This window comes from Perognathus longimembris, chromosome 26 (genome assembly GCF_023159225.1).
Source record: "Perognathus longimembris pacificus isolate PPM17 chromosome 26, ASM2315922v1, whole genome shotgun sequence".
NCBI classification, from domain to species: Eukaryota; Metazoa; Chordata; class Mammalia; order Rodentia; family Heteromyidae; genus Perognathus; species Perognathus longimembris.
This window is the reverse complement of record NC_063186.1, coordinates 2,626,322-2,648,662: the sequence shown is the minus strand read 5'-3', so window position 1 is coordinate 2,648,662 and position 22,341 is coordinate 2,626,322. Positions and strand designations below refer to the sequence as shown.

The 22,341-nt window shown below is 54.1% G+C and overlaps 2 protein-coding genes across 2 annotated transcripts; both read left to right on the top strand.

Moving 5' to 3' along the window:
* The first annotated feature begins 3,909 nt into the window (after positions 1-3,909).
* LOC125342621 lies at positions 3,910-16,364 on the top strand. Its single transcript, XM_048334907.1, has 10 exons — positions 3,910-4,170; positions 4,547-4,696; positions 4,963-5,111; positions 6,755-6,895; positions 7,124-7,275; positions 8,415-8,510; positions 11,265-11,391; positions 12,528-12,634; positions 15,436-15,554; positions 16,068-16,364. Exons 1-10 carry the CDS (start codon positions 3,994-3,996, stop codon positions 16,077-16,079), a joined length of 1,230 nt encoding a protein of 409 aa, XP_048190864.1. The 5' UTR covers positions 3,910-3,993; the 3' UTR covers positions 16,080-16,364.
* A 739-nt stretch (positions 16,365-17,103) lies between these two features.
* Rnf7 (ring finger protein 7) lies at positions 17,104-22,047 on the top strand. Its single transcript, XM_048334900.1, has 3 exons — positions 17,104-17,340; positions 19,805-19,852; positions 21,260-22,047. The coding sequence occupies exons 1-3, from the start codon at positions 17,166-17,168 to the stop codon at positions 21,376-21,378; spliced, it is 342 nt and encodes a 113-aa protein (XP_048190857.1). The 5' UTR covers positions 17,104-17,165; the 3' UTR covers positions 21,379-22,047.
* Positions 22,048-22,341: the final 294 nt, after the last annotated feature.

The window sequence follows — 22,341 nt, the reverse complement described above, 5'->3', positions numbered from 1 at the left end:
AGTGCTAGCCTTGAGCAAAGAGAAGCCAGGGACAGTGCTCAGGCCCTGAGTCCAAGGCCCAGGACTGGCCAAAAAATAATAAAATAATAAAATGACATTGCCGCCTCTGCCAGTAAATAAGGGAACAGGGCAAGGAATACAGCTGCTGTGACAACACAAAAGCTGGAGAGGCGCATGTAAGTAGCTGTAGGGTGTGTGTGTGTGTGTGTGTGTGTGTGTGTGTGTCAGTCCTGGGACTTGAACTCAGGGCCTGGACACTGTCTCTAAGCTTCCTTCTTAAATTGGAGAAGCAAGTCAGTTTCGTGTGTGTGTGTGATCACACCTGTGTTGGATAGTGGTGGTTACTCGTTTGTAGGGCCCTAAACAACCTCCTCTGTGCAAAACAAAATGGGCTCCCAGTGGCTGTAGCTGGAGGTGCAGATGACCTGAGGAGGAGAGTCTGGGGGCCGCTGCCTAGGGCACCCCAGGATTCTTCCCTATTCAGTTCCTTCCATTCCCAGAACCTTCCCTACCAAGGAGGATTTTCACATTCCAGACCCTGTGGTTTTGGAGAAGCCCTGTAGCTTCTTTGAAGGAGGGAGGAGTTTGAACTCGGGGCCTGGCACCTGCGGGGCAGGGGCTCGGCTGCTGAGCCCCGCTCCCAGCCACCACCACAATCCCGTGTCCCCTCAACTTCCCCGACACACAGCCCCCAGTCACCAGCTGTCCAGTCTGGCGCCAGATAACTGGCATCAGAGCGGACCACATTTCTAGAAGCTCCTATCAAGCACCGGCTGAGTGGCCTTTGAGACCTCTGCACACCAGCTTTCATCCGTGAGTTAACATTTGTAGAGTGTTGAAAGCAAGCAAGGGGCTGGGCACTAGGCAACGAGCAAAAGAATCAGGTCCTGAGTTCAAGTCCTCATCTTACACCAAAGTGTGGTGGGGGGGGCGGGAGAGGAGGAGCAAGCAAGCAGTGGGTTTCAAAGCTAGACCCCTGCCCCTCCCCTACCCCCCCCCATCCTGCAGTCAGCAGGTCTGCTAGGGGCAGACACCACTGTTGGGGGGGGGGGGAAATCCATGCATCCTCTTTTGGGGAGGGTGGGGTTTGAACTCAGGCCTTCCTGGGAGCAGCCGGCAAAGCCCACGTGGCTTCCCGAGGAGTCAATGCGGCCTGAGGCTATCCAAGGCTTACCAGAGACGAAAACACAAGCTTCCACGCTTTTATCCTTGAGGATACCGAGGCTCGAGGGCGGCGCCCGGGGGCCGTGTTTGTCTTCTTTCCCCCTTCGGCGGATAAGGACCCGTCATCCGCGTGCGGGGGGCGCGGTGTGTGTGTTTATTTTCCCAGGGAACGCGGTCGTGGTGGAAATGTTTCCCCGGTGATTACAGAGAACCCTGGGGATGGAGTTCGGGCCTCCAAAGGCACCTAGAGCGGACGGGCCGGGCCGGGCCGGGCGTGCGCATGCGCCCTCCGTCCCGCGGCGGCGTCGCTCGGTTTCTATGGGGACGCGCTCGCGACACCCGCCCCGCGCATGCGCTCTGCTCCCTGGTCGGTGGGAAAGCCGGGCTCCCCGCGCATGCGCTCTGCTTCCCGGTCGGTGGGAAAGCCGGGCTCCCCGCGCATGCGCTCTGCTCCCCGGTCGGTGGGAAAGCCGGGCTCCCCGCGCGTGCGCTCTGCTCCCCGGTCGGTGGGAAGCCGCTCTTCCCCCCGGCGCCCCGAGGCGACCGGTGGTCCTGAGAGGCCTGAGCGCCGGCGGGGGCCCCCTCCTCCCCCCCCCGCCCCGGGGCGCGCGAGAGGTGGCCCTCCCACACTCCTGCCCCCCCCCGCCCCCAGCCGGAGCTCGCCCCGGGCCGCCCCGCCGGCCTCCCTCCGCGGGCCTCCTCGCCGCGCGCGGCCCGCCCGCCCCTCGCCGCCGTCTCCATGGCGCCCGACGACCGACGCGGGCAGCCGGCGGGGCCCAGGGTCGCCCCGGCGCGCCCGGCACCGGACTCGGCGGCCCGGCCTGCGCGTCCTCCGCGCGGAGCCCCCCGCCCCGGCTCGGAGGCGGCCCGCCGAGGTGGGTGGGGAGGAGGGGGCGGGAAGCGGCGGCCCCCGCCGCGCTGACGGGACCGCGGTTCGGAGCCAGCCAGCCCCGGCAGGAGAGCCTGCGAGGCCGCCCCCCACCCCACCCCACCCCACCCCGCCCCCGGTCCGGGGCCGCCGCCCAGCCTCGCCGCCCCAGCACCGCCCTGGGGCTCCCACGCACACGCACGCGCACCCCTATTCCTAAAAATGCCTGGGGTGCCTTTGCTGGGGCTCGATCCTGCTCCCCTGAGCCTCGAGCTCGCCTGTCCTGCCCGCCTGCTCGGGCTGGCCTCGAACCGCCGTCCTCCAAGCGCGTTCCAGCCCCACTGGGGAGCTCGGGCGCGCGCGCAGACGACGCGTGCGCAGACCAACAGTTGCCTAGTTTGCCCGCGTTTGTTTGTTTGGTTTTCTTCTAGATTTAGCACCGGATGGATCCGTTAATAATCCCAACCAGAGATAAACTACCGTGTTCCCCCCCCCTTATCCTAGTATCTTGTACCTTATATTCTTATATTCTGTATCTTATATTCTGCCAGGCTCATTCACTCTTCCAGAAACACCTTTCCGCCCGTGCTGGGTGATGTGTGCATGCACAAGAACGTAGGTATGAATACATACAGGATCTGCTTTGGAGTTGTGAACTACTTCCAGTTGATAGTCCACACAGCAGCTGACAGGTTCCTGGCTTCCTCTCGAGCCGTTCAGAATGTCCCCTAGTGCCCTGTGACTTCGTGGCGGCCACCCTAAGCTCCTCAGCCGTACCACTTGGGAATTAATCGTAGACAATAACTGATAGAATAAGCAAATCCATTGTTTGTTGTTGTTGTTGTTGTTGATCGTGGGCTTGAGCTCAGGGTCTGAGTGCTGTCCCTAAGGGTTTTTTAGCTCAAGTCCAGCCACTTCTGGTTAATTGGAGATAAGGGTCTCACTGGCTGGGAAGGTGGCTTAGCGGTAGAGTGCTTGCCTAGCATGCATGAAGCCCTGGGTTCGATTCTTCAGCACCCCATGAACAGAAAAAGCTGAGGGGCTGGGGATATGGCCTAGTGGCAAGAGTGCTTGCCTCGTATACGTGGAGCCCTGGGTTCGATTCCCCAGCACCACATATACAGAAAATGGCCAGAAGTGGCACTGTGGCTCAAGTGGCAGAGTGCTAGCCTTGAGCAAAAAGAAGCTCAGGGACAGTGTTCAGGCCCTGAGTCCAAGGCCCAGGACTGGGGGGGTGGGGGGAAGTCTCGCAGAATCTACTGCCCAGGCTGGCTTCAAACCACAATCCTGAGTAGCTAGGATTACAGGTGTGAACCATCTGCACCCAGTTCAAAACTTCTTTAGGATTAGGGGGATGTGGCTCAAGCAGCGAGCACCTAGCAAGCATGAGGTTGTGAGTTCAAACCTCAGTACCACCAAAATAAATAATTCAGTAAAGATAAATGGAATGGGAGTCCACTGGAGATATTTATCAAGGAACATTTGAACTTCATCCCAGCTAAGGGGTGGAGAGCAGATGAAGAGGTGACTTTGTTACAAAGTCAGGTACTTTGTCTGTGTGTGCTGGTACTGGGCTTTGAACTCAGGGCCTGGGCATTGTCTCTTCGTTTTTTCACTCAAGGTTGGCGCTCTACCACTTGAGCCACGTTTCCTCTTCTGGCTTTTTAGCGGTTAATTAGCAAAAAGAACCTCATGGACTTTCCTGCCAGGACTGGCTCAAACTATGATCCTTAGATCTCAGCCTCCTGAGTAGCCAGGATTACAGGTGTGAGCCACCCGTGCTGGGCTGGTGAGACAGAATCGGCACTGACTGGGTCGTCAGTGAATTATACTCACCGAGCTCTTCAGTATTTGTATCGCACCACGCGCAGGAGGCAGGTTCTGGGCCTTCTAAAGACCATTGTTGAGTTTCATGGCAAGTTACTCTTTTCAGAATCAAGTGGAATCTCCCGCTATAAAACATGCCAAAGGCTAAGGAAGGGAAACGGAAAACTAAAGGGGCCCTGTCGCCCATCCCCATCCTCCAAAAGTTCCTGAGAACGTACGAGAAGCACTGCGCGCAGTCCCAGACGTCGGTGTGTCCAGCCATCAAGAACGACCTGAAGAAAAGCATCAACAGCGAGCGGATCCTCAAGAAGGTGAGTGGACGGTCAGTTCAGCCCCGGCCCCTCCTGCTTCCCTGGAAGGGGCTCGCTGCCCCCCCCAAGACCAGGGGTCGCCAGGTCGTCACCTCGGTGCTTCTGACCGGAGCACCGGGCCCGTCGGCTAAACCCCCCCCCCCCCCCACGCGCGCACACACAGCCTTCCCGGCGTGATGCTATGACAGTAGGCTGCCCGGGCAGCCCCCCTTCGTATTACATGGCTGGTGGTGCTGGGGGGGGTTGAACCTAGGGCCTAGGGCGGGCGCTGCTAAGTTTCTTCGCCATCTCTCCTGCTGGTGAGACCCCCTTTTCCACATTCTGGGGCGCCGGGGCGTCTGGGTCTGATGTGGGCCCGTCTCCTCCCTCCCTGCAGTTCACGCTGGTGAAGCCAGCCTCCCCCCGGGCGGCCCCGCCCATCTCCCTGGAGCCCCTGCTCATGACCATCCGCGAGGAGTGCTACAAGCCGGGGAAGGAGCTGTGCATCTGGGGGCTGCGGCTGAGCAACCCCGAGGTCGCCAGGCTGGTGAGCACCCCCCACACACCCCGCGTTCCGGCTGCTGTCGGCGCGCGGCTCTGAGCACATTTCAGGACAAGATAGGCACAGCTGAAACACCATGGTAAAACCCCCTGGCAAAATGAACACACTCAAAAGAGGAAAAAAAGTGAACGACGGGAAAGCCAAACAGGCTTCGTCGCGGCCATTGAACGGGTGTGAAGGAAGGCACACGGGAAAGCACAGAGCCCAGTGGCCGGCCTGACACGGCCCTCTCTCCCCCCGTGTCCTCTCAGGCTCTGCTCCTGGAGTCGAAGGGGCGAACCGCCTGCCCGCTCACCACCCTGGAGATGGTGGACTGCAAGATGGACCCGTGGTCGCTGGATCGCCTTGGCAAGGCTCTGCAGTTGAGCAGTTTGCGTTCTCTGGTCCTGGATTACTGCAAGTGAGGTTGAAAGGGGGACTCTGCCCGGCAGGGCTGCCTTGCACCTCATCAGGGCCCCCCCTCCCATCCCCACCCCCCCCCCCCCCGTCCCGCAATTTCCCTGAACTTGATGCTCCTGGGGAAATGGCAAGGTTCTCAGAAATGACTCTCTCACTCATTTGCTCCTTCAACAAATATCTGTGGAAGACCAGTTTCTACAAGACACTGGGCTACCTGCCAAGGAAGGCAGGAATGTAGACACGGTCAGGCTGCTTGGTAGAGGAGCCTTAGGGGTGAGGGGGACGTGATACCCGCCTGTATGGTGCAAGGCATACCGTCAGATGATCACAGGTGGTGTGCGCAGGTGTGTTGAGAGAGAAGGCAGAACTCCCCGGGAGAGGAGCAAGGTGGGGAGGAAGGTGAGGCGCTGGGGAGAGACAGAGCTCGTCCTTCCGAGGGCTGCAGGTCTCGGCCCGGCAGGAGATGGACTGGGAATTCGCAGCTAAACACTGCTGAGCAGGTGGTGCGCGCCGGGCGTGCCGCGTGGATCAGCTTCTCCTCCAGCCTCATGCCACACCCGCCACGGGGATCCCCCGACCTCGGGCTGGAGGGACTTGCCCGAGCCCCGGCTGCCTCTGGATGGCCTGGGGTCTGTCCAGACACCGAGGTGCCTTGAAGAGCGACGGTCCTAGGCGGGGGGAAGGTGCGCCCACTTAGGAGGTAGAGATGGAAGGATCATCGTTCAAAGTCAGCCGGGGCAAAAAGCTAGTGAGACCCCATCTTCGCCAAAAAGCTGGACTGCTTCCACCTGCTTGTCCTTTTTTTTCTTTTAGCCACACAGAATTTTGAACTCGGCCTCACCCCTGCTAAGCAGGAGTCCTGCTACTGAGCCACACCCCCAGACCGTTTGACTTCCAGTATTTTCCAGATAGGGGTCTCGATTTTGTGCCCAGGTCAGCCTGAGACCATAGCCCTCCAACTTCTGCCTCCTCCACGGCCGGGATTACAAGCGTGTATTACCAGGCCCACCTCGGTTGTGTTTGACAGTACTGAGGTTTTATTCCCAGAGCCTTACGCTCTCGAGGCAGGTTCTATACCACTTGAGCCAGATCTCGGGAACACACCACTACACTTAGCTCGTTGGTTGAGATGAGGTCTCACCATAATCCTCCCATTCTCTGCACGCTGAGGAGCTGGAATTAGAGGGGTGCACCACAAAGCTCAGCCTTGGATGGGTCTTCCAAACCATCTTCCGCCCAAGGGTGGCTTGAGTCTCCTCTCTGTAGCCCAGGCCTCCCTGCCAGGGCTGACCGAGCCCTCCCCAACAGCTGGGTCCTGGACACCCAGACCGAGGGCTCCACAGAAATGCTCCTGAGTGCTCTAGTGAGCACAACGAGCGGTGGGGTCGGCGGCATGCGTTCTCATTTTTTTCTATTGTTATTATAAAGGTGATGTACAAGGGGTTACAGTTGAGAAGTCAGGGAGAGTGCATTTCTTTTTCCCTCGCGCTCTCCTGGTTTCTCCCTCCCATCCACCAGTTGCGTGGTTCGCCTTCAACACAGCGCCTTGGTGAGCGGCGCCACGGCACCCGTCGACCCTGCCCCTCCATCTCCGTGCGGCACAGGCCCGTGAACCTCCAGTTGCGTGCTGCCGTCTCTCTGCAGGTTTGGGAGTGAGGAGATGGAGAGCGTCCTGTCGGGCCTGGAGAACAACCAGCGGCTGTACGGCCTCAGCCTGCGGTTCTGCGGGCTGGGCCCGTGGAGCGGGCCGAGGCTGGGCTCCGTCGTCAGCCGCAGCGCCATCGGGTGAGCCAGGCCCCCCGGCCCCCCGCCCGCCCTCCCGCCTGCACCCCTCCCCATGGCCATCTTCCAACCCTGAGCTGACGGCGGGTATGGGGCCCCCTGGCGTGGCGCTGGGTCTAGTTTCTGTGACACGACCTAGGATTCCGGGGATGATTGTGTGACTCGGGTGTGGAGGCCTCGCACCCCGCGTGACGCGGCGCCCCGGGTCAGTCCTGTTGTCCTCCTCCCCAGCGAGCTCCACCTCGATGGCAACGGCTTGCTGTGCTCCGGGGCGCTGGCCCTCCTCAGCCCCATGGCGGAGTACGCGGAGGTGAAGGAGAAGGAGCGGCCGGCCACCGCCTCCCCAGACCCCGCGGCCAAGACGCCCCCTCAGCCGCTTCCAAGTACGCTCCTGTGGGGGAGACCTGGGAGGAAGCCGCTTTGTGGGTACAGGGTCTCCGTGGACCGGGTGTGGTGGCGCACCCCTACCCTCCTGGCTGTGCACGGGGCGGGGGATGGGAGGATTGCAGTCCGAGCCCAGCCCGGGCTCAAGCTATCTCGGAAGCAGGCTGGGGTCGGGTGCTGGTGGCTCACGCCTGTAATCCTAGCTACGCGGGCGTGAGGACTGAGGTTTGAAGCCGCCCTAGACCGCACACCCGAGAGACTCTCAGCCCCAGTTACCCAGCAAAGAGCCCAACTAGGGGCACGGCCCGAGTGCTCGGCGCCAGCCGCCAGTGGCAAAGCTGAGGGAGAGCACGGTTCAAGTCTCAGTATGAGCACCAAAAAGGGAAGGTGCAGACCAAGCTCACCATGGAACGAGCGCACTCCTGACGCTCATGGCAAAGCCAGTCCTCTTGGTCCAGTCCTCCATCATAGCTTTGGGCGTGAAATAACTCACTGGGCTCTAATGACTAGACATGTCCCACGGGCTCTTGGGGGGCAGGGGGGGTGCCGGGCCCTATTACCAGGCAGGAGCGGGAGGCCCCACAGCTGGTTTGAGGAAGGAGCCTGATGTCCAGGTGGCTCACAGACCCAGCGAGCAGGGAGCCTGCTGGCCGCCCCCCCCCCCACCCCCCCACCCCGTCCTCCGGGCTTGGCGGGCCTCAGGTCAGTGACCGGGAGGCACGGTGCAAGGAAAGGACGTCCAGAATGACTCGAGAGTGACAGCACTTCCCTTCTTTTCTTTTCGTAGCTGTTGCAACTGGGGTTTGAGTCGGGCCTTCCGCCTGCTTGAGCCGCCACCGGCCCTTCATTACTTTTCTTTGTTTGTAGATAGCGCCTCTGCTCTCGCTGCGGGCAGCCTCACCGGGAGGGGGAGCCCAGGGCCTGGGGGAGGGGAGCTGGGGACACCCCGGGTGGCCTGTTCACCTGAAGGCTTTGAGGAGAAAAAGGTTGAAGTGACTGGGCTTGAAGTGGCCCGACCGTCAGCTCTGCCCAAAGAGTACACAAGACAAAGGCGATCCCTAACACCAAACCGTACCCCCACCGCAACGTGCTTGTCTTTAAACACACTCGCCTTTTTTATTTATTTTTTTAAAACCAGTAAGCCCGAGAGGAAGTTCAGTACTGAGCCAGGCTGCAAAATCCTCCGAGGCCGGGGCAGGAAAAACGACGTCGGGGAAGAAAAAGAGTAGAAAAGGTAATTCTGCTGTCGTCCCTGTCCCGTCCGCGGGCCGTGTGTAATCCCAGACCACGAGGAAAAGGCCACGCTGGGGACTCGAGACCCCCGTCAGCGCGGCCCCACCGCGTGGGCAGAGGAATGCGTGCTTGGCCCGCGCAGCATTCCAGCAAGGAACTGTGGGGCGGAGGCTGGTTTGGCACGGGCCGGCCGGGCCTCCCGAGGGCCGCCTGGAGAGGCAGTAATGGGCAGTTGTGAAGGAATGCTCACACACCCGGACCGGGCAGGGAGCTGTCCAAATATCCATGGCTCACAGCCCCGCGAAGCAGCCGGGCCCGCAGCCCATCCGACCCCTGCGAAAGGAGGGCCCTGCACAATGAAAGCCAGGACTGGGATTTGAACTCAGGGCCTTGTATTTGCCAGCCCTGTTTAGCACTGAGCTACAGACTTGCTTCCTCCCCCGAGGAACGCGCCAGAACCACTACCCACCTATCTTCTTTAGGCTTCTCTTCTCGCTGTAGCCAGGGACCACAGGCGCCGGCCACCACGCCCCACCTGTTTCCGCTGAGATGCGGTCTTGAAAGCTTTTCTGCCTGGGCTGTCCTGGAACCTTGGTTTTCCCGTCCTCAGCCTCCGTCACGGCTGGGGTGCCAGGCCCGGGGCCCTGTGCTCAGCCGTCGGTGGGTCTCCTGCCGCATGCCCAGGCTGGCCTCAAGCCGCAGCCCTCCCCATCTCAGCCTCTCCCGTCGCGAGGCCTCCGGGGTGAGCACCAGTGCTTGGCTCTTGTGTGGTCTCTCCAATCCTGGTGTTTCCTGGGAACTGTCACTTGAAAATTACAAATCCATATCATGTGAAAAGCCAAATGAAACTGGAAAACGGGTCACTTCTCAGACCCTGACTCCACTGTCTGGTGCGAGTCATCTTTCCAGTGGACAGTGCTAGAGGAGTCTGGAAATTCAGAGGAGGGCATTCTCTCCTGAGAGTGCATTTGGGGAAAAAGCTTCGGGAATACGCTGACTTGGTACAGGAAGAAAGAACGGGGGGGGGGGGGGGTGTGTGAAGGGGGACCTTACCAGCCCAGCCAGGGTTGGACTTAAACCGCTAGACAATGGAAGGCACCCAAGTCTTTATCTCCCAAAAACTCATTTGCCTGAACTCCGCAGAAACAAGTGTTGTGTAAGGATTCAGGGCCGGATGGGGTGATTCACATCAGCCTCCTGGGCGAAGAGTCCAGATGGTTCCCCTAACTGGAAAGAGCCAGGGTGCCCTATGCACACGCATATGCTTTAATTCCAGGGGACTTCGCTTGGGAGAAGTTACATGACTTTCTAGGAACTGCCCGGCATGTTCTAGAGTGAGCTGTTAAGCCTGGGGGATCTGTAAACTCTCAGAGAGAGGGGAATAGAGGAAAAAGAGGAAGCGCTGGCCGCACAGCCAAGTCAGGCAGGTGGAGGGCGGGGTGGGAGGGGACACAGGCTGGCTGGGCCGGCTCCCTCCTTGCGGGGCTGTGTGCCTGGGCTGGAACGCAGCCTTCAGCCCCACCCTGGGCCCACTGGCTCCTGGGCGACCCACCGCTGCTTTCTGGCACTCGAGAAGGGGGTAAAGAGAAATGAGGACCACGTGTGAGCAGGGTCCACTTGCTTCGTGTTCCAGGGCAGAGGGCCGAGCCCTGCGAAGGCAGTTAGGTCTGAGAAGACTGCAGAGGTAGAGCAGTCACTCTCCATTCTTGCTCATGACTGCTCCCGAGGACTTGAAAACACAATGAACACAATAGACGCTTCCACAACAGGACTGGATTCTGCTGCATGAGTCTCTGCTCGCCCGCCCTCCCTCCCCCAACAAACATTCACCGCCATCCTCCCACCTGCCAGCTACTCCTCCAGCTTGTTACTTACTCGTGGTAACTTTTGCTGTCATTCTGTCCCCTGCATGTAAAGACTATTGGATTTAGAGAAGCCGGGCTCCAGTGACTCAGCCTGTCACCCTAGCTACTCAGGAGACTGAGATCTGAGGATCTGCTTGGAGCCAGCCAGGGCAGGAAAGTCCTTGAGACTCTAATCTCCAATTAATCACCAAAAAGAAAAGCTAAAAGTGGAGCTGTATGTCAAGTAGTAGAGCACTAGCCTTGAGCACAAACACTTAGGGACATCATCTAAGCCTTTTGTTCAAGCCCCAGGACCAGCGTCCTCCACCCCCCCCCCCCCCCCGCAAAAAAAAGTTAGGTTCATCGCCAGGAAAACTAAAGGATGGGACAGTTTCCATTCCCCCAACTGTGTTTGGAAGGAAAAAAAAATCTATCTCACCCAATAAACCACTGGACTAGATTCATATCCAAAGAAACGAATCCCTTTCTCGGAGCTAAGTATCTTTATAAGGGCTGTCATGTGCCAAGATCAGCAGACAAGTCACCCTCTGTCGTTAGATCAAAGACTGTGTATATCTAAATCTGCCACGGAACCTGCTTTCACGCCGAGCAATTTTGGTTTGCCTGTGGTCAAGAAAGAAGGAGGGACTGAGTATAAAAGCAGGACTTTTAAGGTTACGCACAGTGTGCTGGCAATGCTTGCCATCCCAGCACTCAGAAGCCAGGAGGATGGCAAGTTCCAGGCCAGCCTGGGCTACAGGAACTTAAATTAAAAAAAAATACTTATATAGTATTTCTTTGACTGTATTGCAAAAAGGAAGTCAACACACACAAATCCGGTTACTCGGCAGCAGGTAAACAGGAATCATTCTGTAAAGAAATAACATAATGTTCTGATTTTTTTCTTGGAGGAATCAAGAAAAAAGCCCAAGCGTTGGCTGAAGCGGGGCCTTGGCTAGTGAAGTTGCATCTGGCAGACAACGGCATAGATGGAAAGGAGGGCGAACACTTGGTGGAGTTCACTCGGATTTTAACATGGTGAGCAGCACAAGAAGAGGTCTGATCTGCAGAAAGAAGTGTGTGGGGAAAATCTCGAGACAGCGATGGAACCTGAGCTTTTTAGCACGTTCTCCCGGGGTCTTGGCTCTGAGAGGGGAGCAGCCCACGCTGCCTACCTACAGTCGTGTAAGCCCGTAAAGGGGTCTCACTGTGCGGCGGCAGACGCTAAGCCAAGACAGGAGCCAAAGGTCAGAAAGCCAAACTGACAAGGCCATGCTAGCCTAAATGTTTTCCATAAAGCTAAAACGTGCTTGCTTCTCAAAGCTCTCCTTTCCTTCAAGACTCCGCCCTTCCCCATTCCATGTGAACGTTTTCCTTTATAGTATTGCTAAGTAAAAGTTGTTTAATGTACTTAACCCTGCCAGTCCTTCCAAATTTGTTGAGATTTTGCTGGTGTGTAAAATGTGGATGACTGTGAAGTCACCACTACACCAAGCCTCATCCTTTAAGGAAGTGGATGAATCCGGGGGGACTCAGAATGATGACTACAATGATGAGGAAGAGGAGGACAGTGACAGCAATGAGACATGGGTGTAAAGGGGGGATGTCTGGGGGAGGGTATAATCAAGCAGGGGAAGGGAACAAAGGGGTAAAGAGGACTTAATTAACATTGTGCATTGACAAAATGGGGCTGGGAATGTAGCTTAGTGGTAGAGTGCTCCCCTAGCATGCATGAAGCCCTGGGTTCCATTCCTCAGTACCACACAAACAGGAAAAGCCTGAAGTGGCGCTGTGGCTCCAGTGGTAGAGTGCTAGCCTTGAGCAAAAAGAAGCCAGGGACAGTGCCCAGGCCCTGAGTTCAAGCCCCAGGACTGGCAAAATAGTATTAATAGCAACAACAAAATGTTAACATGCACCTTAAAAAAAATGGATGACGTGGCAAGTAGAATCGTTATCTTAGAAAGGGGCCTAGGAGTAGAGCACTCTAAGCTAGAGATTAGCAGGGCGTGGCGTAAGCAGTAGAGCCCACGGAGGGGTCTGGGCCACGTTTTGGGGTGTGGCAGGAAGGACAGGACCTGAAAAGAAAGATCGTTCTCTAAAATAACTGGCCTGACGACTTGTTTTAAGTAACTATGCCTGGCACAATATTTTGTTCTGTCTTTTTCTCTGGACAGCCTCATCAGATTTTCAGCCCACTTAAGGGAAATTGACCTTGGCGGCAATGCCCTAGGAGAAACGGCTGCTGCTGACATCCTGCAAGCACTGAGGGCCAGGAAGACAGGTATGGTTTTAAGCTCCACTTTATAGGTTTCTCTCCTGCCCATCCCCTGCACTGTTCACAACCAGTCTCCGTGCTTTTTTTTTTTTTTTTTTTTTTTTGCCAGTCCTGGGCCTTGGACTCAGGGCCTGAGCACTGTTCCTGGCTTCTTCCCGCTCAAGGCTAGCACTCTGCCACTTGAGCCACAGCACCGCTTCTGGCCGTTTTCTGTATATGTTGTGCTGGGGAATCGAACCTAGGGCCTCGTGTATCCGAGGCTGGCACTCTTGCCGCTAGGCCATATCCCCAGCCCCAGTCTCCGTGCTTTTAAAGATGAGCAAGCCCTGCCGGGGCTGGTGCCCACTGTGTCAGCGGGCTCCGCGGTCCACAGTGCAGGATCTTTTATGATGTCCTGTGATTATTAGGTGACAGAGTCCTGCTGTTATCCAGGCAACATGAATGCGATTCTCTACTGCTTTTCCTTTCCTGTCTTCTCTCACCCTCGCTGACTTAACTCCAAAGAACTCCTCCCATTTTCTCAGCTTGGCCTGGCCAGCACTGACTTCCCCAGACGCCGCTGGGAACCTGGAGGAAGGCCTCCCATGAGCGAAGTGTCCTTTCCCTGCCATCCAAGAGGGGTTTAGTAGTGAGTGGCAGAGGGTGGCCACCCCGGTCCTCTCTTCCACCAGGATGCATTTCTAGAATTGGGGACAGCTGCTCTAGGGGAGGTGAAGAACAGTCATTCCAAATGTCAAATGCCAACCAATCCAGGAATGGGCATGGCTACCGCTCTCATTTACATAAAACCAACCAATCCATGGGCTGAGAATATGGCAGTGGCAAGAATGCTTGCCTCATATACATGAAACCCAGGGTTCAATTCCCCAGCAACCACATATTTAGAAAACGGCCAGAGGTGGCGCTGTGGCTCAAGTGGCAGAGTGCTAGCCTTGAGCAAAAAGAAGCCAGGGACAGTGCTCAGGCCCTGAGTTCAAGCCCCAGGACTGGCAAAAAAACAAAACAAACAACAACAACAAAAAAAAAACACATTCGTTTCCCGGTCAAGGAACCAAAAAAAAAAACCAATCCAATCCCAGGCAGAGCATGCTTACATCTCATTTGCAAAAGTAGACTGACTGGGCACCTGGCCGGGCCGTCCTCTGGAGAAGCCAGCCCCTCCCTTTGTTACTGCCCAGGGAGTTTTCACTGCAGAAGAAAACTTTGGTCTATCCTTTTTTTCCCTTGAAATGAAGCCTGTTCTTTTTTCCTGGAAAAAGAGGGAAACACCATTTTATATGTAATTCAACGGAAGACGCCATAAGCACATGAAACATAAAAGTGGGAAGACGCTGTAATCCCAGCACTCGGGAGGGTGAGGCAGGAAGAACACAAGTTTGAGGCCAGCCAGGTCCACAAAAGTAAGTTCAAAGCCAGCCTGATGGACGAAGTGGGACTGTCTCAAAGTGGCAAAAAGAGAAAGAAAGAAAAGGAGAGGACAGCAAGGTGAGAGAGAAAGGCAGAGGGGACTTGGGGTGTTCTACGGTAGTCAGTCACACGTGGGTCGTTTTTACTGTGTCCTCGGTAAAATGGTCTTAGCATATTAGGAATGTGGGCAGCGTCTGAGAGAACAGTTCTAATGGTGTTACTGTACCGACACATTTTGAACTACGACTTTTGCTCACGTGGTTCCCAGTCACACTCACCCTTTGGTTCTGGACAGCTAAGCCCTCCTGTGCACTCTGCCCAAGGCGGATTGATTGTGTGGGATTTAATTCGGGCTTAGTTAGGTCTCTGGACACAGCGGGCAGGCTCGCGGCGTGGGTTTTCCTGGCACTGTGTGGCTTTTTCATCAAATATGCAGCAGAAGGCATCTCATCATTACCGTAATGCAGGCTAATGATGGACTCTCGGATGACTTGATAGGAAACCATTGCCCTGGGGCACCTCTCTGGAACTAGAAAACATTTTGCTTGCTTGGGAACCGTATTAATTTGTATAAATGAGAAGGTAATTATGAAACACCCACCCGAAAACACAAGTCGTCATTTAAAGAGCATTAAAAAAGTAAGTGATAGTTTAAGACATCGGGTCCCCCTCCCCTAAATGTAGTGGGGTAAATCATGAGGGGCCTTCATGTATTTATCTCTTGAAATGAAATAATTATGGGATGTTCCTAATGGGACACTTCAATCACATTTTACAGTCTGACTTCCAAACAGGGCTAACTTTGAATTCCACAGGGAAAAATTCCCTTGCTATTCAGCTCTAATGGCATCATCTTAAAACATTAAGGGCAATTAGTAATATCTCTTGATGGCAGAAGTAAGGCTCTCCTACTGTCTTTGTGTTCTTACCATTTGCAATTTAACAAGCTGATTTCTAATTCCATTTCAATCATGAAATACAAATCAACAAGCTGAGGTTGCTAACTTGCCTACCAAGATTCTCCTGCTTCCCTTTAACGGTAGCCTGTGGTAACCAGCACAGCACAAAAATAAATAAAAATAAGGGAAGAATGAAATCACAACTGGAGTTTCATGCCTTTGTTAATTATAAACCACACGTACATACTCACAAAAACTACACACCCATACAGAATATAAATTAATATTAACAGTACTCATAGTTTGGTCAGAGAAGAGATATGGAAAAGATTTTGCACTAAAAAAACCAACATACATCACACATGTATAATGAGCAGTTGCAAATAAGAAAAGGAAAACTATGCTACCAGTGAGTTCTTGATGACCTGCCCTCCAACCCCACAAAGGAGTGGCGAGCTGTCCTACCAATTTGTAATTTTGTTCTTCCTCCATCCCTCTCAGGAAAACTTCCTGTCTTAAAAATTACAGTCACCCCTCAGATCTCTTCTGATATCTTCACATCTATTTGGAAAAACAGTAAGAAATCGAAGAAGACCAAGACTATCCGAAAAAAGAAAACGGTAGGTTCTCGAGTGCGTGTGTGGGGAAGAGTCACCAGGGGGCGCCATGTGGAGCCTGGGCCTCGGCTGGGGTAGAGGCCCTTCAGAGAAGGAGAACCTAGGCTGTGGCTACACTCATGTCTCATTCAGATAGATGGTGATTGCATCAACAAATAGTGCCAGCCACCAGCGGCTCACACCTGTAATCCTAGCTACTCAGGAGGCTGAGATCTAAGGGTCACACGTTTCAAAGCCAGCCAAGGGCAGGATAGTCTGTGAGACCCTACTCAGGAGCATGCATGTGTGTACACACAGTAAAAGAGCTTTTTTCCATCAAAGAGTTGTGTAACTGTCTCCCTCCTCCACCCCTCCCCTGCCCAAATCCTAGCTCCCACAGGCCTACTGTGGACCTGAAGGGTAATGGACCCTGAATTGACCCATACTGCCCTGTGGGAGGGAATGACAATGCATGTTTGCTCTCTAGTCTGTGAAGATGAGCTTTCTGCTTATCATTTCCTGTTCCTTATTCCACAGGCTAAAACCTGAATGTAGAAGCCATATTTCTGTTTGGATGCCATCCTTTCCTACGCTCAACCAGGCACGGCCCACAAAGATGTTGTTTCTTATGCAGTAGTATTTTCCATTGTTACCAATGCCTTTCCAAGTTTTAAAAATCGATAGCTGTTTCATGAACGTTGTAAGTAGTGTTCATGCCATCTATTGCACTTGTCATTCTCTAGAATGTGGGTTTTACCAGTAGGATTCTGAGGTGCGTTCTTCTCCCCCCAGCATGCACAATTCACAACTTCAAGGAAGTCATCCTCTATCCAAGGAAGGCAGCACTTTATCTTACAAATATCCATATCCATGTAAATAGAAAGGTTCCGGTTGGGCGCTGGCGGCTCACGCCTGCCATCCCTGCTACTCCAGAGGCTGAGACATGAGCCAGTCCTGGCAGGAAAGTCTGTGCGACCCTCAAACCCAATTAACCACAAAGAGCTGCACGTGGAGCTGTGCTTCAGGGACAGCACCCAGGGTCCCGAGTTCAAGCCCCAGGACTGGTTTTTTAAAAAGAAAAAAAAAAAAGGCTTTTAAGTGTAAATTACCATCCTGAGGCCCCCAAAAGCTTGAGAGGCCACGGAGACAAAGCTTCTCCGTCGTTAAGGGCCCTCGCTCGGGCAGGGTACGCAGAGCCGGCCTGGCTGCGGAGAGACCGGAGGGGCGCGCCGGTCTTCCCGGGGGATCCTCGTTAGCGTACGCTGGGAGCCCGCGGGGCGCTGGCGCGTGCCTGCCCGGCCCCCCCACCTCCCCGACCCGGTGCCGGGCCCGGGGCTCGAGCTCCGCGCCGGGCGCGCTCCCCGGGGCCGCGCCGCTCGCGGCCCAGCTCCGCCGGGGGCTCCGGGGCCGGTCCCAGGCGACGGATCCCGCCCCCCGCCCCACCCCCGGAGACGGCGGGCGCGCGCGCTCTGACGCGCGACGCCCGCGACGTCACCCGCCCGCGCCCGCCAATCCGGGGCCGCGCGGGGGCGGGCGTTCCGCCGGCGGCGCGACGGCCTGCGGGCGGCGCTGCGTCCCCTCGGAGGCGCCGCCATACTGGCCCGACGAGCCGGCGGCGGGGCCCGCGCCGTCGCCATGGCCGACGCGGAGGACGGCGAGGAGCCCTGCGCCCTGTCCTCCCACTCCGGGGGCGCGGGCTCCAAGGCCGGGGCCGACAAGATGTTCTCCCTCAAGAAGTGGAACGCCGTGGCCATGTGGAGCTGGGACGTGGAGTGCGATACGTGCGCCATCTGCAGGGTCCAGGTGATGGGTAAGCGCCGGGCGCCGGGGGGCCGGGGCCGGGGCCGGGGCCGGGGCCGGGGCCGGGGACGGCTGAGCGCCGGGCGCCGGGGGGCCGGGGACGGGGCCGGGGCCGGGGCCGGGGACGGCTGAGCGCCGGGCGCCGGGGGGCCGGGGGGACGGGGACGGGGACGGGGACGGGCCGGGGGACGGCTGAGCGCCGGGCGCCGGGGGGCCGGGGGGCCGGGGACGGGGCCGGGGCCGGGGCCGGCTGAGCGCCGGGCGCCGGGGGGCCGGGGGGCCGGGGACGGGGCCCAGACCGCCGGCTCACAGTTCTATCTCTTAGGAGTTAGAATGTCAGTTGCTCGTGTGGGAGCCACTCCTAGTATAACTTCGTCGTTAGGATGAAGGTGTCGTACCGAGGGGTTACCGCCTCACGAGTCCTCCCGTGGGCAGTGCCAGCCCTTCCTTCCCCCTCCCGTTCCTGCCCACCAGTCAGTCAGTCACAGAGGTCGTCTCGTGCATGTGATGGATTGCCTTTGAGCGTCATTTGTAACTCATCCACAAGGGTGGTTGTTTTTTTATCTTTTGTTCTTAGAAAAGAAATCATATCCTGTAGATCTTGTTTGGTTTCAAGGAAGGTAAACTTGCAGCTCGTTTTTATTCTTAAAAGAATGTACCCAAAGGACATTTTTAAAGGATTACTTATTTTTGCCAGTCCTGGGGCTTGGACTCAGGGCCTGAGCACTGTCCCTGGCTTCTTTTTTGCTCAAGGCTAGCACTCTGCCGCTTGAGCCACAGCGCCCCTTCTGGCTGTTTTCCGTATATGTGGTGCTGAGGAATTGAACCCAGGGATTGGTGTGTAGGGGGCAAGCACTCTACCACTAGGTCACATTCCCAGCCCCTAAAAGGATTACATTTTAAAAGCTGTTTTCTTCTTTTAGGGAGAGAATTGTAAATAGTAACTGGAAATGGAAAAACCTGAAATAATATTGAAATTTTGCAACAAACATTACTGAGCTATTTAAAGTAGGTCAAAGTATGGGCTATAAATGACTCATTCATTGACCTTCTAATTATAGGAGAGATTCTGCTACAGCAAGATGAATCTAGTATATGTACAGAAACTGTACTTTGGGTTCACAAAAGTATTCAGAACTAGACCTTTGTGTACAGTACTTTGTGAGATAAATGTTAGTGGTCTCTTAGTGGTCAGGTGCCAGCAGACATAAACTTCCCAAAGGTATTACTGTTATACTCCTTAGAAATAAGCTGCTTTAGGTACTAGAAACAACAATAAAGATTTTTTTTTTCTTGTGGGCACCCTTGGCTCATGCCTGTCTTAATCAGTGACAGTGTCCATCCAGGCCCTGAGTTCTAGCCCTAGTAGTAGCACAAAGTAGAGGTTTTCCTGGACCTTGCCCTGCCTCCTCTTTGCTACTGAGTTCCAGGAGAGGCAGTTGCTCTGGGAGTCCCTGTCCCAGATAAATGCAATCCCCACAGAGGGATGGGGCTTTTCAGAAGCACTCAGGAGGGTGCTGTTTCCATCCACACCCTGGAGCCAGGGTGGCTGGAGTCAAGGTGGCCGTATTATTCTAAGGGTCCGAGCTTGCAGGCGGAGCAAGCCAGAGTCGTTATTCCCTAACGCCACTGTTGCTATGCTTACCAACTTATTTTCTCTATTTATGCTAAAAGTGTTTTTTTTTTTTTTGGTCAATTTGAGCTTTTTGTTTGTCCAGCATTGACTCCTCTTGGAACCAGTAAATGAAGACATTTTCTTGGTCCCTAACATACTCCTGGTTGTCCTCTCCCCCTGCCCCAAATCAGGCAATTGGTGAAAATACTTTTTTGTTCTTAGGCAAATGCCTGAGACTCAGACTTAACCTGTAAAGAGAATAGGTTCTTAGAAAGAGCTTAGTATGCCAGGGGTACCTGGCATTTGCTTATTTGCAAAGCTCTCATAAGTGTCTGTGCCAATAAGTGTGGATTCCTCAAGAAAATTTGCTTATGAAACAAGTTGAAAAATGTCTTAATTTAACCCTTATGTAGATTATATGGTTACATAGCTAAAAATTTAAGAAGGTATGTGGCAAAAACTTCTTCCCGTAGACTTGAAGATTATCTTCTAGATATTCTTCAGCACATGAAGGATGGTATTTGGGAGATAACGTACCCCTGAGGTAGGCAGTATGGGCGTAGAGGTGAACTCACCTAGTAAGTGAGGGTACAGTACTGCCAAACCACCTACTCATCAGAGCTGGTGAAGATCATGTCATCCTTAACCCTTGGGAAGTTGCTCCTGGTCATAAGTAAATTAGAAGAATGCCTTGTTCTTTTGTTTCTCTTGATATAGTTATTTTCAGATGAGAAATCAATCCCAGGCATCTTTTCTTTTACAACCCTCGGGGCTCGTGTTTGACTTTGAAGGGTCTGTCCGGATTTTAGAAATTGCATTCTGTTTAAGAGAATGAGAAAGGCTGTTTGTTTGCTTTTAGATGCCTGTCTCAGATGTCAAGCGGAAAACAAACAAGAGGACTGTGTAGGTATGTTCTAATGGCTCTCCCTGGCTTTTCAACCCCAGGCTCAGCAGTTAAGGTTGACTCTATCCGTACACAAAAAAATGAGCTGAAAAGCAGTGGCCTATGATCAACATAAAAGGTTGCTTCTTGACAGGCCTTCATGGAGTGAGAATGCAGCCAGCTTTATCGCTGTAATTAGGAGCTGCTTGCATATCCAGACTGGTCATAGGAAACATTTTGCTAATCAGATTACCTCCTACTAAGGAAATTATAAAACAAGGAATTTGCCAAAATAACATTTGGATTTGGGCTATGTTACAGGTCAGTTTAGAGTCCACCAAAGCATTTCAGTTTTCAATGTTTTTGTGATGGAGTAATTATCTTTTTAACTAAGAAAGAAAAAATTCCAGGCCTCGGGCTTTTTTTTAGGGAGTGTGGTTTGTGTGTTGAGATCTATAAAAATTCTTTTTATAGTCTTAGATTAACTACAAAAATGCCTTCAGCTCCATACTTGAAGTAGTTGAAAAGTTTTTGTGTTCTGGTTGTTGCTGTGGTCATTTTAGGTTGCTTTTTGAAGTGTTTGTGAAGTTTCCTTTTCTCTCTCTCTCTCTCTCTCTCTCTTAAAAGCTAGCCAGCTGAGATCTCATAGGGGATGGGGGATGGGCTGGCCTGGTCACCCTCCTGACTTCAATGGGCAATGGTAGAGCAGAGGGCAGCCACCCCAGGCCCTGCCTCCTCCTCCTGAAGGACTTGGCTGTTTCCCCTCCCTTCTGCCCCCTCAGCCCACCTCCACCCCCACAAGAACTGCCCGCCCCTCCCCCTCTCTCTCCCCTTCTCCTTTCATCTTGTTCCCTTGTCGTACAGCTCAGTGGGCAGTGGTGTGATGTTCAGTTTGCATGGTTGGCTGATTTCAATGGTTCTTCATGCTGCTTGCTTTTTTAAAAAAGGAATGGAGAATTGCAAGAGAAACTTCTCTCCAGCCAGTCCCTTTGCAGTGTCATTGTTCGCTGGGTGTGTAATTGTCTCTGGTGGTGGCTGTTAGACTCCAGCTCAGCACCGGCAGTATAGCATGCCGTCTCTTTACAACACTGAGAACGTACTGTAAGACGCATGATGTCTTGGCAAATAAAGTCAATAAGGTCAAGCCCAAAGCTGTACTTTCCTGTGCATGCTTGGGGAAGACTAAGGAACCGTGTTGTCCTGGGCCTTGTCAAGCATGGATTCTCCAACAGGATGGCAAGTCTGCCCATCTACTGTACGTGTACACACACACACACACACACTTCTTAAATGTGACTTATGCATATCAGCTGTGTGTGTTTTGTTGATGGGAGTGTGTGTTTTGACACACTGAGTACCTCTATTCATGCTGTGTTTGGGGTGTGGTGATTTAACTTGCTGTCCTGTCTGTCCTCTGCTCTTCTTCCTCAGTGGTCTGGGGAGAGTGCAACCACTCCTTCCACAACTGCTGCATGTCCCTGTGGGTGAAACAGAACAATCGCTGCCCCCTGTGCCAGCAGGACTGGGTGGTCCAGAGAATCGGCAAGTGAGCGTGCGGCCAGCCCGGCCCTCGGAGACTCGCTCTTCACACAGGACGCCAGGGGTCCGCCGGCCTTTGGGACTCATCAGAGGCACGATTTAGCATTTTGTTGGTTTAGTTTCCTTCCTAAGTTCTCTACACTTATGCTAATTTATTAGAGATGCCCTTGCCTACCTCTGTGTGTGCCGCCCATGGTTGAGAAGTGCAAACGGAAGGACCCTGTTGGTTCCCATTGTGCAGAAGGCATGAAGGGAGCTTCCATTCCCAGAACGCTGCCCACACTCCAGTCCAACACTTGGAAAAAGAGAGTGCACCGGAACTGAAAAGGGGTGGCCCAGAGCCCACCCCTGTTCTCAACTTGTTCCTAATGTTTATTTTTGGTTGGGAGAGGGAAACCATGAGATATGTATTTGATGTGAGTGAGAATTTTACTTTTTGGACAGGGAAAACAACTGTAGTTTAGGCCTACAAGACTGGAGTGGGGATTGCCTTTTGAGGGTCCTGACTCAGCTTGGTACGGATTTCAGGCAAGGTATTAATGAAGGGAAATGTTTCTCCAGGGAGCACTGGCCAAAAGGGGGTATCACACGGTGTTTTAATAAATGGTTTATTCTGTTTACTTCGAGTTGTTAGAATTTCATGTTCAGCCTTAAACCTAATAAACGAATTTGTCAAATAATGTGAAGAACTTGATAGGCTCTTTCCTCTGTGGCAGACTTAAAGTTTATTACCAGGAGATGTATATGTGTGAGAAAAGACTTCTGTTTTATGAACTTACATCAGGGGAGGTGATCACGTAACAAATTATGGACCACACATCATTTTAAAACTCTGCAGTGAATATATGCTTATCTGAACTAGGGAAGGGAAAGAAAAATGAGAGCGGGTGTACCAAGTAAGGCAAGAAGCGTACTCACTACCTTATTATGTAACTGTACCCCCTCTGTACATCACCTTGTCAATAAAATTTAAT

Excerpts from the sequence above, each read along its gene's own strand:
- LOC125342621 (XM_048334907.1), top strand. The coding sequence starts at position 3,994 with ATGCCAAAGGCTAAGGAAGGGAAACGGAAAACTAAAGGGGCCCTGTCG. Across the intron at positions 4,171-4,546 it reads GCGAGCGGATCCTCAAGAAG|TTCACGCTGGTGAAGCCAGC; the intron begins GTGAGTGGACGG and ends CCCTCCCTGCAG. Across the intron at positions 12,635-15,435 it reads ACTGAGGGCCAGGAAGACAG|GAAAACTTCCTGTCTTAAAA; the intron begins GTATGGTTTTAA and ends CATCCCTCTCAG.
- Rnf7 (XM_048334900.1), top strand. The coding sequence starts at position 17,166 with ATGGCCGACGCGGAGGACGGCGAGGAGCCCTGCGCCCTGTCCTCCCAC. Across the intron at positions 17,341-19,804 it reads CTGCAGGGTCCAGGTGATGG|ATGCCTGTCTCAGATGTCAA; the intron begins GTAAGCGCCGGG and ends GTTTGCTTTTAG. Across the intron at positions 19,853-21,259 it reads CAAACAAGAGGACTGTGTAG|TGGTCTGGGGAGAGTGCAAC; the intron begins GTATGTTCTAAT and ends CTTCTTCCTCAG.